The sequence below is a fragment of the Cebidichthys violaceus genome, unplaced genomic scaffold (genome assembly GCF_023349555.1).
Source record: "Cebidichthys violaceus isolate CVI_PGR_0920_01 unplaced genomic scaffold, fCebVio1.0.p SCAF_19, whole genome shotgun sequence".
Classification (NCBI taxonomy): Eukaryota; Metazoa; Chordata; class Actinopteri; order Perciformes; family Stichaeidae; genus Cebidichthys; species Cebidichthys violaceus.
In genome coordinates this window covers 9,590,773-9,609,140 of record NW_027176361.1, presented here as the reverse complement: position 1 = coordinate 9,609,140, position 18,368 = coordinate 9,590,773, and the positions used below count along the sequence as shown (strand labels likewise).

The 18,368-nt window shown below is 45.3% G+C and overlaps 1 protein-coding gene across 1 annotated transcript in view; it reads right to left on the bottom strand.

Moving 5' to 3' along the window:
- Positions 1 to 3,725: 3,725 nt before the first annotated feature.
- Positions 3,726 to 18,368, bottom strand: part of fgf11a (fibroblast growth factor 11a) — a 64,222-nt gene continuing 49,579 nt past the window's right edge. Inside the window, exons 4-5 of the mRNA XM_068713570.1 lie at positions 6,134 to 6,332; positions 3,726 to 3,886 (exon numbers count right to left, since the gene is read on the bottom strand). Of these exons, the coding sequence (XP_068569671.1) occupies positions 3,750 to 3,886; positions 6,134 to 6,332 (336 nt within the window). The 3' untranslated portion in view covers positions 3,726 to 3,749. The remainder of the gene's footprint in view (positions 3,887 to 6,133; positions 6,333 to 18,368) is intronic.

Sequence of the window (18,368 nt, the reverse complement as noted above, 5' to 3'; positions counted from 1 at the left end):
GTTTGTACGTGAAGTTCAATAAAGCAAAGAAAACACGGGAAGAACTGAGCTTTTCTCTTCTCTGCTCCTCACAAGTCCTTCCTGTAGTTCGTTTGTTGGATTCTCTTTCTTCTCACTCATCCACCCCCCCCCCCCCCTCCCCCCCATCTTTCCCCTTTAAACTTTCTCTTCTCATTCTCTGTAAACTAATCTGTCCTCTCTTTCTCCACACAGGAAAACAGAGGTAAAGCTCGCTTCATCTCTCAGGAAGCAGATTCATTTGCTCTGCGGCTCGCCTCTATTCTGCGCGGGTTATCAGCTATTATTATTTACAACCACAGGTTACAGGGGAGCAGAGGATTATGCATGAAATGAGAAGTGTGTGTAAATGTGTGTGTGTGTGTGTGTGTGTGTGCTAAGGGAACACCGTCCACATTACCATAATTCCCTCTTAAAACTCTTGTTTTCTTCTGCTCGTCACCACAAATTATTCCCCCCCCCCCCCCCCCCCCCCCCCCGAAAAAAATGTCTCCCCCTCTAGGTTTTCGTTTTTTCGGTCGGTCCCTCTCGCTGAGCCCTGATCATCAATCTAACCTCGCCACTAGCTCCGGAGGAACGCAGGACTTCCTCGCTTCCCACAATACATAAACATTAGGCAGAAACAATTACCCTGCCGGGCGTATTGTACCAGGAAAAGTTTGATAGGAAAAGATGATTGCTTTTTGTGTTGAGTGGAATGAACAAATGGAAACACACAAAGCCCACTCCTGAACGAGCGCAGTGAAATATTTCAAATAGTTTCGTTACAGAGAGAGTCTGTCAGACAAACGAGGACAAAACTGTGATCAAAGTAAATATAATATATAATATAAATAACCATTTTCTTTTTTTTTTCTTATGTGCTACCGCTATCAATTTCATTATTTATATACGACTCTGGCCATATACAGTCACAGCAAGCATAATCTGTTTACCTTCAACCATAACAGTATAAGACTCGTGAAACGACACGTAAAGAAGGCTTGAATTCCTTTGCATCATAACCAAAGTCTCCTGGAGAGATTTATGGTAAATCATTTGAGAAAAAAAATAAAAAGTAACTGAGCAAGCGAGTGATTGGCGAGGTCAAGTCAGCGTGTTGTTTCATGTCACGAACATGTCAGGTGCTCAGTCGACTAATCCAGGTGTAGATGGAGACTTAAAGGGCCACTCCAGTGACGTAGTACTGCACTGTCATCAAGTTAGAGGACTTGCAAGAGACGGATTTAAAAAACAGAATGGTCAAAATGAAAGTCTGTTGACAGGTCTTGGGGAGTAGTACTGCATGTGTTTTAAACTCTGTTTTAAATCTGATAAAGCGCCTCGATCACTGAGTCAGTTTGGGCAGAAAAACTAGAAGTTTGAAAATTGAAAAGGTCGTACCTCATCTCTGCTTGAGGCTAGCGACTCGAGGGTCAATAAGCCGCTACTAGCGTTACACATCTGCATCTCCAATTGGTTGCATTGTGGTTAATGTAGGCGCCAGGTTTTGACAGGGAAGAAGAATTCATGGAAACAAATATACGACGTTGCTGGTTTTGCTTTATAATATATATTTTTTTTAACAGTCCATTGTAAGTCAGACGATATGACAGCAGTCATATGCAGTATGTATAGTATATTATAGGAGTACAACGCTAAATCTCAGGAGAACTCTGTGTTGAGAGTACAGTTGCAAATCCCTGTGTCTCCCAATTCCACACTACACACCAGTTGTTTTCAGTATACTATACACTGTTTTTGCAGTTAGTTTTATACAAACAGGAAGTATTACAATCCACCTGCTAAATATTAGAATGTAGTCACAGTCAGTAATGTAAGAAATATAGGCTTCAGGTGCCCAAGTGGCAGTAGCAGTCAGTTTAAAGGTCCAGTGTATCGGGTGAAGAGGGGCTCTGTTTGTAGAAATGGAATATAATATTCATAACTATGTTTTCACGAGTGTATAATCATTCCGCTTGGAAAGGGAGGGGTGAGCGGAGTGTTACTCCGTTGGTTCTGAAACCTACACACTGGCCCTTTAAGTCAGGTCGTGTCTTAAAGGTGCGGGTACGGCTCAGGTTTTGGGTCTCAGTTTCAGGCCTTTGTGGTGCCGGGTAGCCCACACCCCCTCTTTAGGTGGATTCTGCCAAGCTCGGTAGTACTCCCCATGACTTGTATCCTGACTCTAAACATGTAGCTGTACAGTCAGTACACAGAATATCTCTGGCATGTGGACAGCGATGGGTGTAGCAGAGAATCTGCAGATCATATACACATTTCATTTCATCGTTCATTATAAAGGTGTTATCACAATTTAGATACAATAATTAAATAAAAACGTTTTTTGTGTGTGTGTGTGTGTGTGTGTGTGTGTGTGTGTGTGTGTATTCCTAGACAGGAACAGCACATTGAGCGATAGAGGCTCCACAGATAAAGTGCGGGCCTCAGGGGTTTGTGCAACGCATGGCCAGCCACAGTGAAAAAGCTATTGCGGTGCAATCCCAAGCTACGGAGTCGGGCTCCATCAGTACCCCATCTCACTGATGACATCCTCATCATCTCCCAGAACCTACACACACACACACACACACACACACACACACACACACACTCACTCACCACCAAGTCGGCATGTGTGTGTGTGTGTGTGTGTGTGTGTGTGTGTGTGTGTCAATGCATGCCATTGTGACAAGTCGTGTGATCATTTTCTGCGTTCGTCTCTCATGGATATCATGACGCCAAGGTGTGTGCACACAGTAGACACACATCTCTGCGCGTGTGTAAATGTCAGTGCCATAATGAATATGTGTGTGTGTGTGTGTGTGTGTGTGTGTGTGTGTGTGTGTGTGTGTGTGTGTGTGTGGTTATGCAGTGTGTCGAGGGAGCTCATGGCCCCTCGTTTAAGGGTCGAAAGATTCTGATCAGCCCCAGACTCCATTAACAGAGCCAGAGAGGAGCGGGAGGGGTTTTCTTGTGCCGCCGAGTGGAAAATTGAGTCCATGTCACAAACTAATCAAATCGCGCCAAAGGTGAATGAAAGAAGAAGGGAACACACGAACACACACACACACACACACACACACACACAGGGCTGACAAGAATCCAGGCCATCTCACAAAGTCGCTGACGCACACAGAAGATGTGGACTGAGCAGATGGCTGCAGAACAAAAGTCTGCACAAGGGTCTCTGTAACAGCCTCGCATTAGCGTGGCTCTGTGTCGGGCTAACATTAGCATGGAGCCCCGCGGGGAAATGAAAACCCATATGTGAAGTATGCGCTGCAGAGGGACCGATTTGACCGCTGCACCCGTTGTTGGTGGTTGAAACCAGGAAGACTTTGCTCTGATATTTGGTCGACTGGAAGGACGTCGCCGGTGATGGCTAGAGGGTGTGTGTGTGTGTGGGATTTCCTCCCAGCCGCTTCTAAACACGCTGCGGTGACATGCTATACAATGCTAGGCGACTGTTCACCTCTTCATGGAGTTATTGCTTTTGTATCCCAGGCTTTGATAATCACAATCTAATACAGGAAGAAGGTGGAGGGCTGGACTGGATGGGGAGGGGGGGTCTCCTTTTTCTCCAACTTTACACCAGTGCATTGTGGTATGCAGAGTTCACGTGGGGTCAGTGTTGCAGGTTTGTGGGGTGGGTGGGTGGGTGGGGGGGGGGGGGGGGGGGGGGGTTGTAGCCCTAACAACCCTGTTCAGCTGTCCTCCACCCTCTCCTCTCCCACCCGTGTCTCTGAGCGCTAGGAGGTTTTGGTTTTGGATTGAGGGTCCTTCTTGCCGTTCTGGAGCACGGGCGAGTCACTGGAGGTCTTGGGCGTTTTCCTGGGCGGGCTCTGCTCCGCGACGTCGTGTAGAGAGGGCTCCCGGTACATGGCCACTGAGGAGGGAGAAGGTTGCAATAGTTAGGGACTGGGTAGGAACAGACGTGTGTGTGTGTGTGTGTGTGTGTGTGTGTGTGTGTGTGTGTGTGTGTGTGTGTGTGTGTGTGTGTGTAGACACAGTAGAAGTAGCTCCTCTGCTGCTTTAGTTTGTTCTTTGGATAATTGCCTTTTCAGGTTCATAAATAAAAAGAAACATTTTAAGCCCCTACGGTGAAAATGAGACAGTCCCCGGTGCAGTTTATGTGTTGCTTTCAGCACTTCGTTGTGTCTTCGGATGTGCAGTAATGACCTACGCCATTTTATCTTTATTGACACTACTAACAGAGGTCACCAAAGACATAATAGTCACACACAATTCAACAGTGTGAACATAACCTTATTTATTCATTTATTCAAAATGTGAGTCAGCTTCAAGTAGATGAGGAAACATGAGGAGAAAACAAACCCTGACATTGGGTTAATCCCAAGCTTTTATTTTGAAGGTGTAATACTTATGTTTGTATGAGCAATGGATCAAATAACTAAACGTAACGTAACATGCGGTTGTTCATAGCGATGAAAGCATGATTATCTCCAACTCTCCACTGAGACGCTGCTGCATGTTGTCTTTAATTGTCAGTATCTCTTTTATTTTGACAGAAGTAAAAAACCAAACAAGCAAAGAATGCAGCTTTAACTTAGTTCAAAGCGTTGCCTGGTTAGTTAAAATAAAGTTTGGAAGTCATATTAACCGTGCTTGATATCACTTATCATATAATGTTTCTAATGTTAAATAAGGTGCAGTTTTTTAGATGACTACTTTATTTTGTTTACTGTAAATTAGAGCTGTAACTGTAAATGAGATATACTGAATTCTGTGCTACATAACGGACTCCGTGAAGAGGAAGCGCTTCCTAAGGGCTTATTCTGACAAAAAACACAAAGATTCTTATTTTCAGATGATTATACACTAAAGAAAACTGACTTATTAAAGAGGTGCTGCACACTTAAACATGTTTATCAAGCTGTAAACTAAATGATATGAAAGTACTGTGATGAAACACATCAATGCTGATGTTGATATTGACAATTCTTAATAGAAACTGTCATTTAATGGTTGAAAATGTCTTAAAACGCAAATCTACTGTTTTAAACCTGTCCTAACAACCGTTTGGTTATTAATCAGCTCCTCGTCTCCCCCCACCGCATCCATTGCTTTTACTTTTTCCGTAGCCACTTTGTAGCATCACAATCACAGCACAAGTTCTGTTCTCTCACTTCTGTGTTCTGGAAATTAGGCCCATGATCACATTACAAAGTCTAATGGATCAGTGTTAATGACAGCGACGTGCTTTCCGACGCAGTGACAAGAGTGTGAAGATGAAGCGTCAAGTTGTTTCATTTTTCTCATTTAGCAGTCGGCTAGTTAGCAAGCTAACATGAGCGGGGTCCTTGCTCCCCGCTAGGATACTCCAGAGACGGAGCTGCTAACTGACTGCAGGTTGCTACGGCGGCGGAGGAAGCGTGATGTGCACGAGCTAATTATTTCCTCATTTGCACGACGCTGCGTCAAAGCTTCCATTATAAAGAGTCTGTGGTTTCCATCTCTCATCTCCTTGCCCACTTTTCTTCAGCAGTTATCAAAATGATGCAGTGGGTGAACTTAGGCTCAGACCTGGGGGTGCAGTTACACTTTAATATCATATTCCATTTCTGCCAATAGATCTCCCTAAACGCAACATACTGGCTGTTTCAGAGGCGTTGGATTACACGATATTATCATATGGGTATTATTAACATGATTGAGATCAATATCGTAAAAAAAAAAAAAGGCACAACACGGTACTTTTAGTAGGGAATAATTTATAAAGAAAGTATGAACGTTATTATCCGGTTAAGTACCGTCAAGGTATTTGCCGACTGGCATTCAAGTGGCGAAGCACTATTCTAAAATCTAATATAAAAAGGTAAATGCCTTTTGGCATAAAAATCACAGTTGAAAGTCTCCTTAATGAGCTACTTTTACTTAAATGGGAATGCTTTGTCAGCCAAATATTTCCATGACTATTTCCAAGGTCAAGATCCAACTTTGATGCTTGAATCAAAGTCTATTCTTTTTACAATGATCACTGAATACTTGACTGAACGGAATGCCGACGCGTACGTTCTCGGCAGATGGAGACGAAATAAAAAAGCACGGAGCATCGCTGGTCCCCTGCCTCTGGAACAGCTCGCAGAGTGGGCTGCATGATAAGCGGCAGTACCTTCAATGAGTTTGGGCAGGAAGTGCGCAGCCCCCTTTGTCTTCTTGACGCGGTTCCCTTTCATGACCTGTCCGTCCCGGTTGATGCCGATGTACCACGCCCGACCCGACTGGGTCTGTCTGTACAGGATGGACGAGTAGGTGACGTAGTAGTTCTCGAACACGCACTCCTTAAACTTACACTCCGGCGTGAAGTGTTCCTGAAAGACACACACAGGGGAGAAGAATAACACATTATAGCCATTCTTTATCCGTTCTTCTATTATTTATATATTTACTCTCCAATTCCAGCGGACTCAGCTGGGAACGGGGAGGAAATGGGCCCCACATTTCATCGTGACAGGGGTTACGGTGCGGGAGCATCCGTGTCTGCATCGGCGCGCTGCGCAAACGCGCACAAACTCATCCCAACATGTGCAACGCAGCAGCCTATCTGCCACACGCCCAAAGTGGTTTGTGAGCTGGGACGCCATAACTCAGCCGATTCGGTTTACCTGTAACAAACAGCAATCACCCGGATCCTTCACCCCCTCTGTGGTTAAACTGTCGGCCTTCAGCCCCCTCACACACACACACGCACACGCACACACACACACACACACACACACACACACATAGCTCTGCATTAGACAATACGTCAACACTGGGACACCCTCCACCCTCCGTCTCCCTCTCGTTACAGCGCTCACATATTCCCCTCTCTATCTCATATTCTGCCTCATCTTCTCCACTTCACCCCCCCCCCCCCCCCATCCCTTCGTCGTTTGTTAACCTTGTTGAGGAACAAACCAATTTGCAGGATTGATTTGGAGCCTTGATGTGACGGGTGAGCAGAAAAGGCCTGAATAAGGAGTTTGCTCTCTCTCGCTCTCTCTCTCTCTCTCTCTCTCTCTCATCCTTCTCACCCTCTCCTCTCTCTTCTCCCTCTACCACCGCAGGCGCCGGGTCCCAACGTCTGCCTCCATCCATTGTGCGGCACATAAACAAGCTAATTACATTGACTGTATCGCCCATTTCATAATTACACATCCATCCACTTAGGCGGCCATTCATTTCCTCGCCCACCCATTAACTTAGCTCTTATAGCGCCGAGCGGGATGCAAAAGGTCTGGAGTCTCTCGGAAGGTGCAATCAGATTGCCATCATTAACCATGTTTGCACTGCAGTGTGATGCATCTCATCTTCTCCCCATGCATGTTTGTGTGTGTGCGTGCGTGCGTGCGTGTGTGTGTGCGTGTGTGTGTGTGTGAGAGAGAGAGAGAGAGATTTTAAAGGATTAAAACTTGCTTTAAAACCTGATAGCCTGCACACACACACACACACACACACACACACACACACACACACACACACACACACACACACACACACACACACACACACACACAGTAAGACGTGCTTAAGTTCATGAATTGATTAATTACATGAATTAAACTGAATCAGGTCACATGAGTAATGAGTTAATGAGTGTGTGTTGAGGCTGTATCATTAGCAGCCCATGACCAACCTTGTGCACAGAGGATCTCATGATTAGAGATCCACAGCAGTAAGACAGAGGCTGGATTTCTATCACCAGGCAAAGTCTGACTTTCTGATGAAAGACAAAACCTTGAGAGGTTGAGAGGACATTTGCACTGTTACTCCTAGAATAGTCCACCTATAGAAAAGGTTACGTTTTAGTGTCCTTTCACAGCCTAAAGGAGGTCACATTGGAAAGATCAGTGGTGCAGCTGTGGAGTAACGTTCACTCAAGTACACTTTTAAGTACACTTTTTTAAGTACTTTCTTTTCATGCTACCTTATATTTCTACTCCACTACATTTCAGAGCTAAATATTGGATGGATAAATAAATAACTGACTCGTTAAATACATTTATATTCCATTAAATATCATAAATAATTATAAAATTGAGGCATTCATTTTCCCTTTCAATAATTTTTTTATTTTTCTAAATTTATGTGATTCTGATTTTATTTTTCATTTATTCAACATGTGTTTTTTATGTATTTATTCATATTTATATGTATGTATTTATGTGTTATTTTCCTTAATCCTCATCGGTTATCTCCTCTCTGTGTCTACGGTGTTCCTCACAGGGGTTGAGTAGAATCGGTCTCATTAAACAACATTTATTTATATTTACTATGTTACACATTACGGCCGTCTTTGCTTACAATAGATGGCTGACAACATGCGATGCATCACGTTACAGATCCATGTCTAATATTACGTGCTAGGAGGTGGCAAAATATGGAAGAAAAGAAAAAAGTAAACATGACGCGGCAAAGCATCAAACATGAGCAAAAATCTGTTCTCTTTTCAGAGAATCATTCATTCATGATCTCCTTTAATATTTCATGTAACTCAGTGTAATGCTTAGCATGGTGCTCCGCCCTCTGAGGGAAACAGAGAGACTGAAGCTTGCATGCATGGTTGCATGAGAACACTCACCTCTGTAAAACATACAGGGAGCTCATTTCCTCCATTTTTATTTTTTGTCAGAAGAATGGTCCAATTATTTCCAAAAGCTTTCATCATTTCACTTTTATTTCTCATCTGACATTCGTAAATATGTGAAAAACAAATGCTGCTGTTTAGGAACTTTCAACCATCAAATATCAAAATGTATTAGGATTAAATCAGTCCGTCATGGCCGCATGTACTTAATCACTAACACACACTCAGGGAGCCGTCAGTGATGCTGCTTTATAGGAGAACACACTATTAAGCAGCCATTTGTAGAGGCATCGTTCACACAGCAGACACACAGGGGACAGACGCACATCTGTCTGCAGAGCGTTCACTCCGACGAGACTACAGGCGGATTTCACACCTAATTATTTCCCGAGTAAAAGACGGACTTCCTCACAGCTCTTTATCTACCGAGGTCTAAATAAAAACAGCGAAAGCTGACTGTCACCTGAGTCCAATAACTCATTCCCCTCAAACCAGACTGGACCACCGCTGCTGCAGTCCCTCTCGTGTCCAGCAGGGGCTGCTCCAAACACGCAGGCTAGTCCGGGGCTCCCAGTCGCTGGTCCTGCTGCTATCGACGCTCCAAAATGAACTTGTGTGTACTTGCCGTTCCATGATGCCCAGCTCTCCCCAAAGAGCCTCCCTCAGCGCGCTGACAACCACTCGAGTAGCAGAGCAAGCCACAAAACACACACCAGGATTTCTCTCTGTGCTGCTATTTATGCACCAAACTCCATGTTGTTGGTTTGTTTTTTCACATTTTAAGCTGCATTTGGTGAAACATTCTGTCATGTTGCATTACAACAATTTAGAGACGCAATATGCATATCACTGCCTTGTACGACTCCCTGCTTTAAAAGGCTGCTTTTTTAACTGATTTCAATGCATTTCTTGACTTTCATTTGGCCATGACACAAAGCTACAGTTTTCCATGAAGGTGCAGACCTCAGCAGTCTCACATCAAAATACTTGCCAGAATAGATAAGAACAACAAAGAGAGAAAACAACATGGACATAGACTCACACACTAATAAGATCAAGGCAGCGTCTAAATTTACTAAAATCCTCTGTTACACACAGATCATTTCAGAGGAGACAAGAGGATTGTTTGTGTGTGTGTGTGTGTGTGTGTGTGTGTGTGTGTGTGTATATCCACTCATGCGTGTCTGCTGTTGTGACAGAGAGACATGACGGATCCCTCTTACATCAGTGGGAGGCCACCCGGCACCAGATGACATGCACACACACACACACACACACACACACACACACACACACACACACACACACACACACACACACACACACACACACAAACACAAACACAAACACGCTCGCATCACATCAACAGTGACGGATGGACCGGTTGCCTCCCTCATCACTCACCCCCACAGACAGGAGAGAGAAAGAGAGGGATGGAGGGAAAGAGAGGGGGCAGGATGAAACAAGAGGAAGGGGAGGAAAAAATGGGGGTGGGGGGGGGAGAGACAACACGAGAGGTAAGGAAGGAGACGGGATTACTCTCCAGTAATGACACACACCGTCGTCTCATTTCCATCCGGTGACACTTAAAGACATCATTCAGCCTCGTTCTGCGGCTGCCGTTAACCATTGAGCCTTCGGTGCGCTCAGCTGGGGAATTGATTCCATGTAAGACCTCTGTGACAAGTCAATAGGCATTAGTCCAGGGAAAAAAAAAAAGAAAAAAGGATTAGGCTTTGATTGGACGCGCGACGCGGCGACACAACCGAGCGTGAAGAACTTAAAAAGGACTTACAAGTCGCGATCATGCGACTACAGGTTAATCCAGAGGCTTTAGGTTTTTATTCCAGAGGACAAACAGATTTCACAGCGTCGACAGAGAGCACACGTATGAGAGGGCCTGTGTGTTCGCTCACATGTACACTGTCCACGACAAGGAGATGTGTGCTTTTCAGTGACGTTTGCAGTTACACGAGTCAGCAGGTAAACCTGATCAATACCGGCTTTCTGTTGCCGTTGTACCGGCAGCAAATGTAAACTGGGAGGGATGGATGGCCTCATTCAAGCCAAATGGGCTTCTGTAGGCCAGAGACAAATGTTTGTGCCGGATCAGACAGATTCATATTTAGGCTGAGGTGGGACAATGTCCTGAGTCAAGTCCCAATTTGAAGTGGCCCATGACGTCTTGATGCCGAATACAGATTTGTGTCCCGTGTGAAAGTGATTAACGCTACGTCACGTGATGCTACGTCACTGAGCCACATATGACTACGTTACAAGCGTACGCATTTCAAGCCAAATGTTTTTCTTTTCTAAACCTATCTGCCACTATTTCACGACGGAAAAAAAACATGTGTTGCACTGTTAACTGCGACCGTTTCACGTCTGCCCAAGCGACAGAATATGACGAATCGGGCCGAGGTAACGTTGGTCGAGACCAACGAGTTCCAGGTCAAGTCAAAGGGCTAATCTTTCGCGATTCTCCCTTCACCAAATATACATAAAGAGGCGAAAAAACATGTCGGGTAGTCAACTATTACTAGTCATTTAGGATATTAATACGTTTTATAGAATATGATGCAGTGTGTATCTTCCCCACAGCATGTGAAGTGAATAAATTAGGTCCACTTCAAACAACTGCAACAGTAAAATGGGGCGTCCTCGTGTCCCGGGGGTCTCGGGATGCCGACTATGACATTGTAAACATCCTTTGTTGCAAAAGTTGCCAAAACTTAAAACGAAATTCTTCGGCCTCCAATGTGCTCAACATGATTGGCTCCTGTGAGACTGATTCAAAGCATCTTCATTTCTGGGCAAAATAAAAAGTGTCCAAAGTCATATATCTGTGAAAAATAAATCCCTCTTCCTTCATATTTAGAAGCGATGCTACGCGTTTCTTTCATGGGGATGAGGGTCATGTCGTTATAAAGTTTGCTACACAACAACTTCAGTGAACCGTCTGACCGGTCTGTCAGATCACATCTTCAGCCTCCTCGTCTCGGTCCCGTCCCTCCTGTCTCTTCATTTCACAATCCAATAAAAAAAGAAACCGCCATTAAAGCATCCTGCGGGGAACATTTCTTTGTAAGGGATGGCTGGGATTCTAAAAAAAAAAAAAGATATTGGACTGATCGGGAATTGAGAGCCGCTTTCTTCCGTCCGAAAAGCACTTCGGTGAGTTTCTTCTTTTTTTTTTGTGATACTGCAGGCATGATGCAATTATATGTAAGCCAGAACTTCACATTGAGAAGATCAGCTGTGAGTCGTTCTTCGTGCATCATTAATACAACTATGAGCTGAATATGAAGCGACGCAATGCTGGGGTTTTGGCTCACAATAACAGTGACATAAAGTGGGTCGTTTTTTTGTCCATGCATACTGAATGATGGCATATTTACCTGCAGATGCAACTCTTGTCAGTAGGATATGAATCAGCACTAAAAGCACACAGAGCAAGGTTAGCCTGAGCAAAGCGTGTTTACCAGCTACGGCGATCATTATCTGAGCAAATGAGCAGAAAAACAACTTTAATTGAAGACAAACAGCTGAGGAAGCATCACAGCAGCGCGCAAAAATAATTGTCTGAAGATAGGAGTAATTATCACGTATTAATTTATGCACAACATGTGGCCCCGCTGGCATTCTCTGTCGCATTATGATCAGCAGCGCTCTTTTCAAATGCTTTGTTAAAAAAAAAAAAAAACATCACTCAGCACTTAGGGAAGAGAACTCAGCAGCTGTCTACATCAAAACTTCCATTTCCAAGGCAGCATTGTATTCTCTGGTGGCAAACCCCCCCAAAAAAAACAAAAAAACAACATTGACATCTACAGCCATTAAGGGAAAAACAAGCTCCGTCATTCAAAGCAACTCTGTCGAGTCCAATAGTAACACCAGCACACAGCCTGTTCGCCTGAGTTTGAAAAGCAACATTTTGTTCTGGTTGACTTGCACTACAAGTTGTCAGCAGCGCCTTTAAGGAAGCTTTCACAGACAAACGATGCTTCTCTCTGGAAACAAAGGGATTCATTTTCTCTGTAGCCGTGAGAGAGTCTGCTGTGCTGCTACGGGAGAGCAGAGGACTGCAGGTCGTCAGTTTAAAAAGGCCCTATGAATGATTTCTGACTCAAAATATTACGATCAGAATCAGTCATATCTGAAATGTATGTCTGTTTACAGAAATGACAGATGAACAAACCTTTAACAGCATCAGAAAACATTGATGCCTTCCATGTAGCCGTCGTGTGTGTGTGTGTGTGTGTGTGTGTGTGTGTGTGTGTGTGTGTGTGTGTGTGTGTGTGATCATTTTGGGAGCAGCAGCCTCTGATGCAGTGTAGACGTTCGGTGCACCTTTTGTCTACAGTCATGTTAGGGATTGTGCCTTTAAGATTTCAACATATTTCTCAAGATGAGCAGAAATGTCTCGAATCGCTAATGTTATTCTGAAATGCCTTTGCTTGTCACTTATTCTTGATGAGCTCACATTGGCAGATAAAATGAATATATTATGCATTCATGAGAGCTTTTACTCGTTTTGTTCGTCCAAGGTTGAGGATGAACTCAACTTTTAAGCCAAGATGCTTTGCTCTCCCACCAACTCATGAGGGAAATAAGTGGCTCTTTAGCTACTAAACAACTTTGAACCTCAAGGTGTTGTGTGTGGGAATGAACAGAAGAACTGGGTAAGTAAGCATGAACCGAAACAGCTGATTTCAAGCTTAAAACACAGGGTTTCATGTAGATACACACTGGGTCTATAGGCTTGAAAAGTAAGCCAACATATGTTCTAAATTCGACATTCCTCCTGAGAGGAACAGTGGTTTTTGAGTGATCTGACAGTTCTCCCAGCTCGCCATGAATCAAACAGACCTCGCGACAACCTTTAAAGGTCTCCTCTCTGTCTGAGTTCCACCTCTTGTGCTCTGCTGGACTCTCATGAGCGTCTGTGAGTTGCTGACCGGCAGAGAAGAGAACAAAGTTTTTTAGCGGTTCAGACGGAGAGGGGTCCTCGCCTGTGCCAACATTCTGGCATTTACAGGGACGCCCTGAGGAGCGCTGGAGCTCGACCAGAGCTGATGTGCTGTATCCAGAACACACACACACACACACACACACACACACACACACACACTAAAAGGCATCTCACACACACACACACACACACACACACACACTCGTACACAAAGGGAAGGGGAAACAAAACATCCAAAAACACATATCTATACTCAAATGTTCAAGATATCATACACATACTTTAAACCATATGACACGAACACACGCAGAGGAATGAGTGGAGGGGAAAAAGCAGAGACACACACACACACACACACACACACACACACACACACACACACACACACACTATAATGAGAACAGCTGGAGAGGGTGCAGGCCGAGTTGCACAAGGGGGAAGAAGCAGAGAAGGAGGGGGGGATGTCCTCTGCTTCTCACCTTGACTGCCAGACCCTCGCTGTGCGTTTGGGGATTTTCCAAAGGGAACCAGAGATAACCAGGCCTTACTTCTACACTGCATTTTTCATTTCTCCTTCTCTACTCCTGTCTTGTCTTCCCTTCCTCCCTCTCTCTCTTTTCCTCATCCCCCTCTTTCTTTTTCTCAGCATCCTCTCTGTCTTCCTCCATCCTTCACATTTCTCCCCATCTCCCTCCTCTCAAGGCCGTGTATGTCTGCACGCAAGGTGTGTGTGTGTGTGAGTGTGTGTGTGTGTGTGTGTGTGTGTGTGTGGGGGGGGGGGGGGGGGGGGGGGGGGGGGGGGAGACGACAATAGTGCTGACTCAGAGAAAAACAGACAAGCGGTTTCTGATTCAATGGGCGGGTGAGGGAGGTCAGAGGAGATGAGTTGGAGGCAAGAGGAGGTGTGTGTGTGTGTGTGTGTGTGTGTGTGTGTGTGTGTGTGTAGTCGGTCCTCTCAGGTCATACTCTAAGAAGACTTTGCTGAAAGCTTTGTTGAGGGAACTGACTAATTGCCAGTTTGCCACCTGTCAGGTGTGTGTGTGTGTGTGTGTGTGTGTGTGTGTGTGTGTGTGTGTGTGTGTGTGTGGTGAGGGAATGTTTAATCTACAGTAATAACAGAGTGATAACTGAGGACAGGTCACTTGCACTCTTCATAAGAAGCTGCTTTGAAGCCAAATGGTCAGTACTCCAGTAACCTACTGTTCCTCCTGTATCTTGTACGGTTTTCCATTTTTCCAAGTCATTTTTCCTACAGTCGGTGCCTAACCCTAACCCAAACAGAGCTAAAAGACAGTGAGTATTGGACACAGAGGGAACAAATGTGACTTCAAAGAGCGTGGTTTTGGAATGCCTGTTTTCTTCAGTTAACAGGGAAGTTAACTTCTCCAACTATATCCTCAGCCCTGCATCAATCCTGTGACCTACTCTTAGTCTAGAACAGCTCTGCAGGAAAGCCGGTGAACTAAATACCGTGAAGGGACCATCCCCATACGCACACTCCTCCTCTCTGCCCGTCTCCTCAGAGACAGGAACCGCTCGCTGTTACAGGACGCGGCGTGATGATGGATGCGGTAACTTTCTGTATCACCAAAGATCGTCCGACCCAAAGAACTGGCTTTGTCAAATACGGCAGCCAAACGGCACAGCGTGAAATGAATAAAGAGCAACTTCCCAGATGGGAAATAAAATGAACAGTAATGGGGTGTACTTGAAGCTTTTCTTCCCTGTGTCTTAATGGATTAGTACTGATCATAATGCAGTACGGCGCTCTCCCCCCTCAGCTCACCAGGACGGCCGTAACTCTTGTCAAACAGCAGCAGGGCTGCCGCGTTGGCTCTGGACGTAGCTGCGGCATTTTAGAAGTGGACTTGATATCCTGTTTCCTCTCGCCTCCTCCTCCTCCTCCTCCTCCTCCACGATGCCCCACATCTTCCTTTGCCTGTTCCTCTTTCCTTCCTTCCTTCCTTCCTTCCTCATCTCCTCATCACTCCCTTCCCTCGTTCCTCTCCCCCTCCTCCTGTGTGAGCAGAGGTGTTCCCTGTTTATCAGCCGGTGCCTCCCCAAAGGAGTCCCCAGTGAAGAGCGCATAGACGAGGCAGGAGAAGAGGGAGGACGACTGAACAACAAGCAAATTAGAGGTACGGGAGAACCGGTAGCTTGATGGATGGAAGAGGAAGGCGATGAGGGACACGTTTGATATGAAAAGCTTGGTGATGTAAGTCGTCGGTTAACTACTGTAACCGCTCTAAGCAGCTGGGACATGCAGTCACAACAGCATCCCGGGCTTCTTTCTGTTTCCTCCTCACTTACATCATTTACTTCCCATAAAAAAGTTTTATTGAAGAGGACAAGAAGCTGTCGGGGACTAACGGGCTTGTTAACAGTTAGGGTGTTTGCTCTGCTGCTAATGGGACAACAAGTTCACGAGGTGTATTCAAAACGCTTATTTGTCCCGTTAACTCTTAACTGTCTCGTTACTATCTGCATAAACCGTTCCTGTTTTAAAGAAGCAGTTTATACTGTTGACAGATGAGGAGTCAGTAAGCGCATGGTGCAACACGTATAACAACCCAAAGTATTCATTGACAAAGAAAGAATGGAATCTAGCGTACTCAGTTTGAGCTCTCCATTTCCACAAAGGTCAGCGTCGTCAAGACGGCTTTCTATACAATGCTGCAGTCGTAAAAACCCAGACATGAGTCAGCATTTTTTCACTTCCGGTTCCCTCTTCTGGAAGTCAATGGGTTTTTGGTTAGATGCTAAATAAGATTTGTGGTAAACAAAAGCAAAAAGCGTTAACGATTGCATTAACCATTAACACATCGTAAAAGTGGTATTCATTTGATTATCTTGCTGAGCAAAACGTGTAAATATCATCAACGTTAGCTTGCCACAGAGTTTATTTTCTGCAATGATCCAAAATCCATTGGACAAATCCCACTGTCGTTTTGTCGAGGGAACCAGTGCGGCGCTAACCTCTGGGCTGGCCTGTAAAAATCATCCTATTGCTCTCTACTGGTGAGCGGTACGAATGTGTGGCTCAAAGGTGGGAGACAGTCCTCCAATATACAATGTTTCCTAACGCTTAACAACGCCCTCATTTAAACCATAAGAGTCTGGATGCGTCTTTCATCTACAGAAACTTGACGTCCTGCGTTTCGCTTGCATGTATTGATGGTGATCAGTGTGCATCAAACATGGAAAATAACATGTTGTACATTAAAAATGGTCTCCTCAGGCATCCCAGCATGCTCTGGACACACATTGCTGTGGCTGTTTGTCTCTCCCCTGAATTGAGAAGAGAGAAGGAAAAAAACAGCAAATGTGTTTTTATTTCTGGCTCCCTTCCCCCCCACCAATGATTCTCAGTAAGTGGAGGTGTGTTTGTTTATCCTCTGAGTGCAGATCCACAATGTCATCCGGCGGAGTTAAGTTCTACTTTGCCCAACTTTCCCCTGTTAACTTGGTGAAGTGTGGCCAGAGCTGGTCCCGGGTATCGGAGTCCGGCCCAATTATGTCTGCCTGCCTCTGTCAGATTGTTTATACCTGGCTGCACATGTGTGCTTGTGGGGATGTGGAGGGTGGCTAAATTGCACAGGGGAGAGAGAGAGTGTGTGTGTGTGTGTGTCCACAGGTTCACGTTTTTTTCGCCGTACGTGTGTATGCCTTTGGCAACCTTTTAACCCCCCCCCCTCCTCCCACTGCCATCCCTCCACCCAGGAGGCTTTTCCAGAGCACACGGCTAATAAAGTGGGCCAGGTCCGCGGCTGAGCACTATTTTTATCAGAAAGCAATTTTCAGGAGGTGCCCACAGGTAAGCGGGGTCCCAGCGCCTCAAACAATGGAGCCATGACAGGGAGTCCCCCCCCCCCCCCACCACCACCACCACCACCATTAACCTCTGCTGAGCTACTCCCGAGTGCCCTGGTGCTCCAGCAGCATTGCATAGACCTGGTCCTTGTCTTTGTAGTAATAGTATCGAGACCTCCAAAGACCCTTCATTGTGCCTGACTTCCTGGGGACAAAATAACGATTGTGATTTGCTCTTTAGTGATTCGTAGGGCGTCAAAAGAAAGAAAGGCAGAAGGTGAGGTATGAAAAGAATGAACGGCGACCAGATGAATAAAAAGGTACTGCAGAGGTAGAGCGAGGCAATGATGAAGAGGAGACAGATGGATACACACAGCCCATCTGGCCTCTTACAGCTGGACTAAACAGCGCTGCAATGAAAAGGTTTCCGTTCCTGCACGTTACCGCCACAGAGGCTTCAGTCAGTGCTGGTTATTACTGTCACCTATAGATGACCTCAGTCCTTCCTCTCTCACACTACAGCCGTTTGGATTGTTTAAAGCGGGGTTGTTTGAGGTACTCATCCATAGTCCGTGTATGACCCACTGGTGTTGGCGGGCGGCATGCCCCCAGTTTGGAGAAACAGACAGGAGTACCAGCGCGGGAGCAAAGTGATGTACTGCTGTGAACAGGGGCAGCAGGAAAACGAGTTTTAGACACTAACAGAATCAATATCAGTGTAAGTGTACACTATATTTAGCTTTTTTTACGGGGGAACTAAAGCCGCTCTGTCCATCTATGCTCTCTTTAAATACCGTGATTACACCTCGCAGAACACAGGAGCGGCTGGTCTACTGTTGGCTCGATTGGTTGGTTTGTGTTATTGTGCGTCTTTGGTGAATCCGAACAAACCCGTGAAAACACCAAAGTCAAACAATAACACAAACTAACTAACCGATGGAGGCAGCAGTTTTCTCTCCGCCTTCTCTCGACTGTGAAGGGACTATTTGGCTCTTG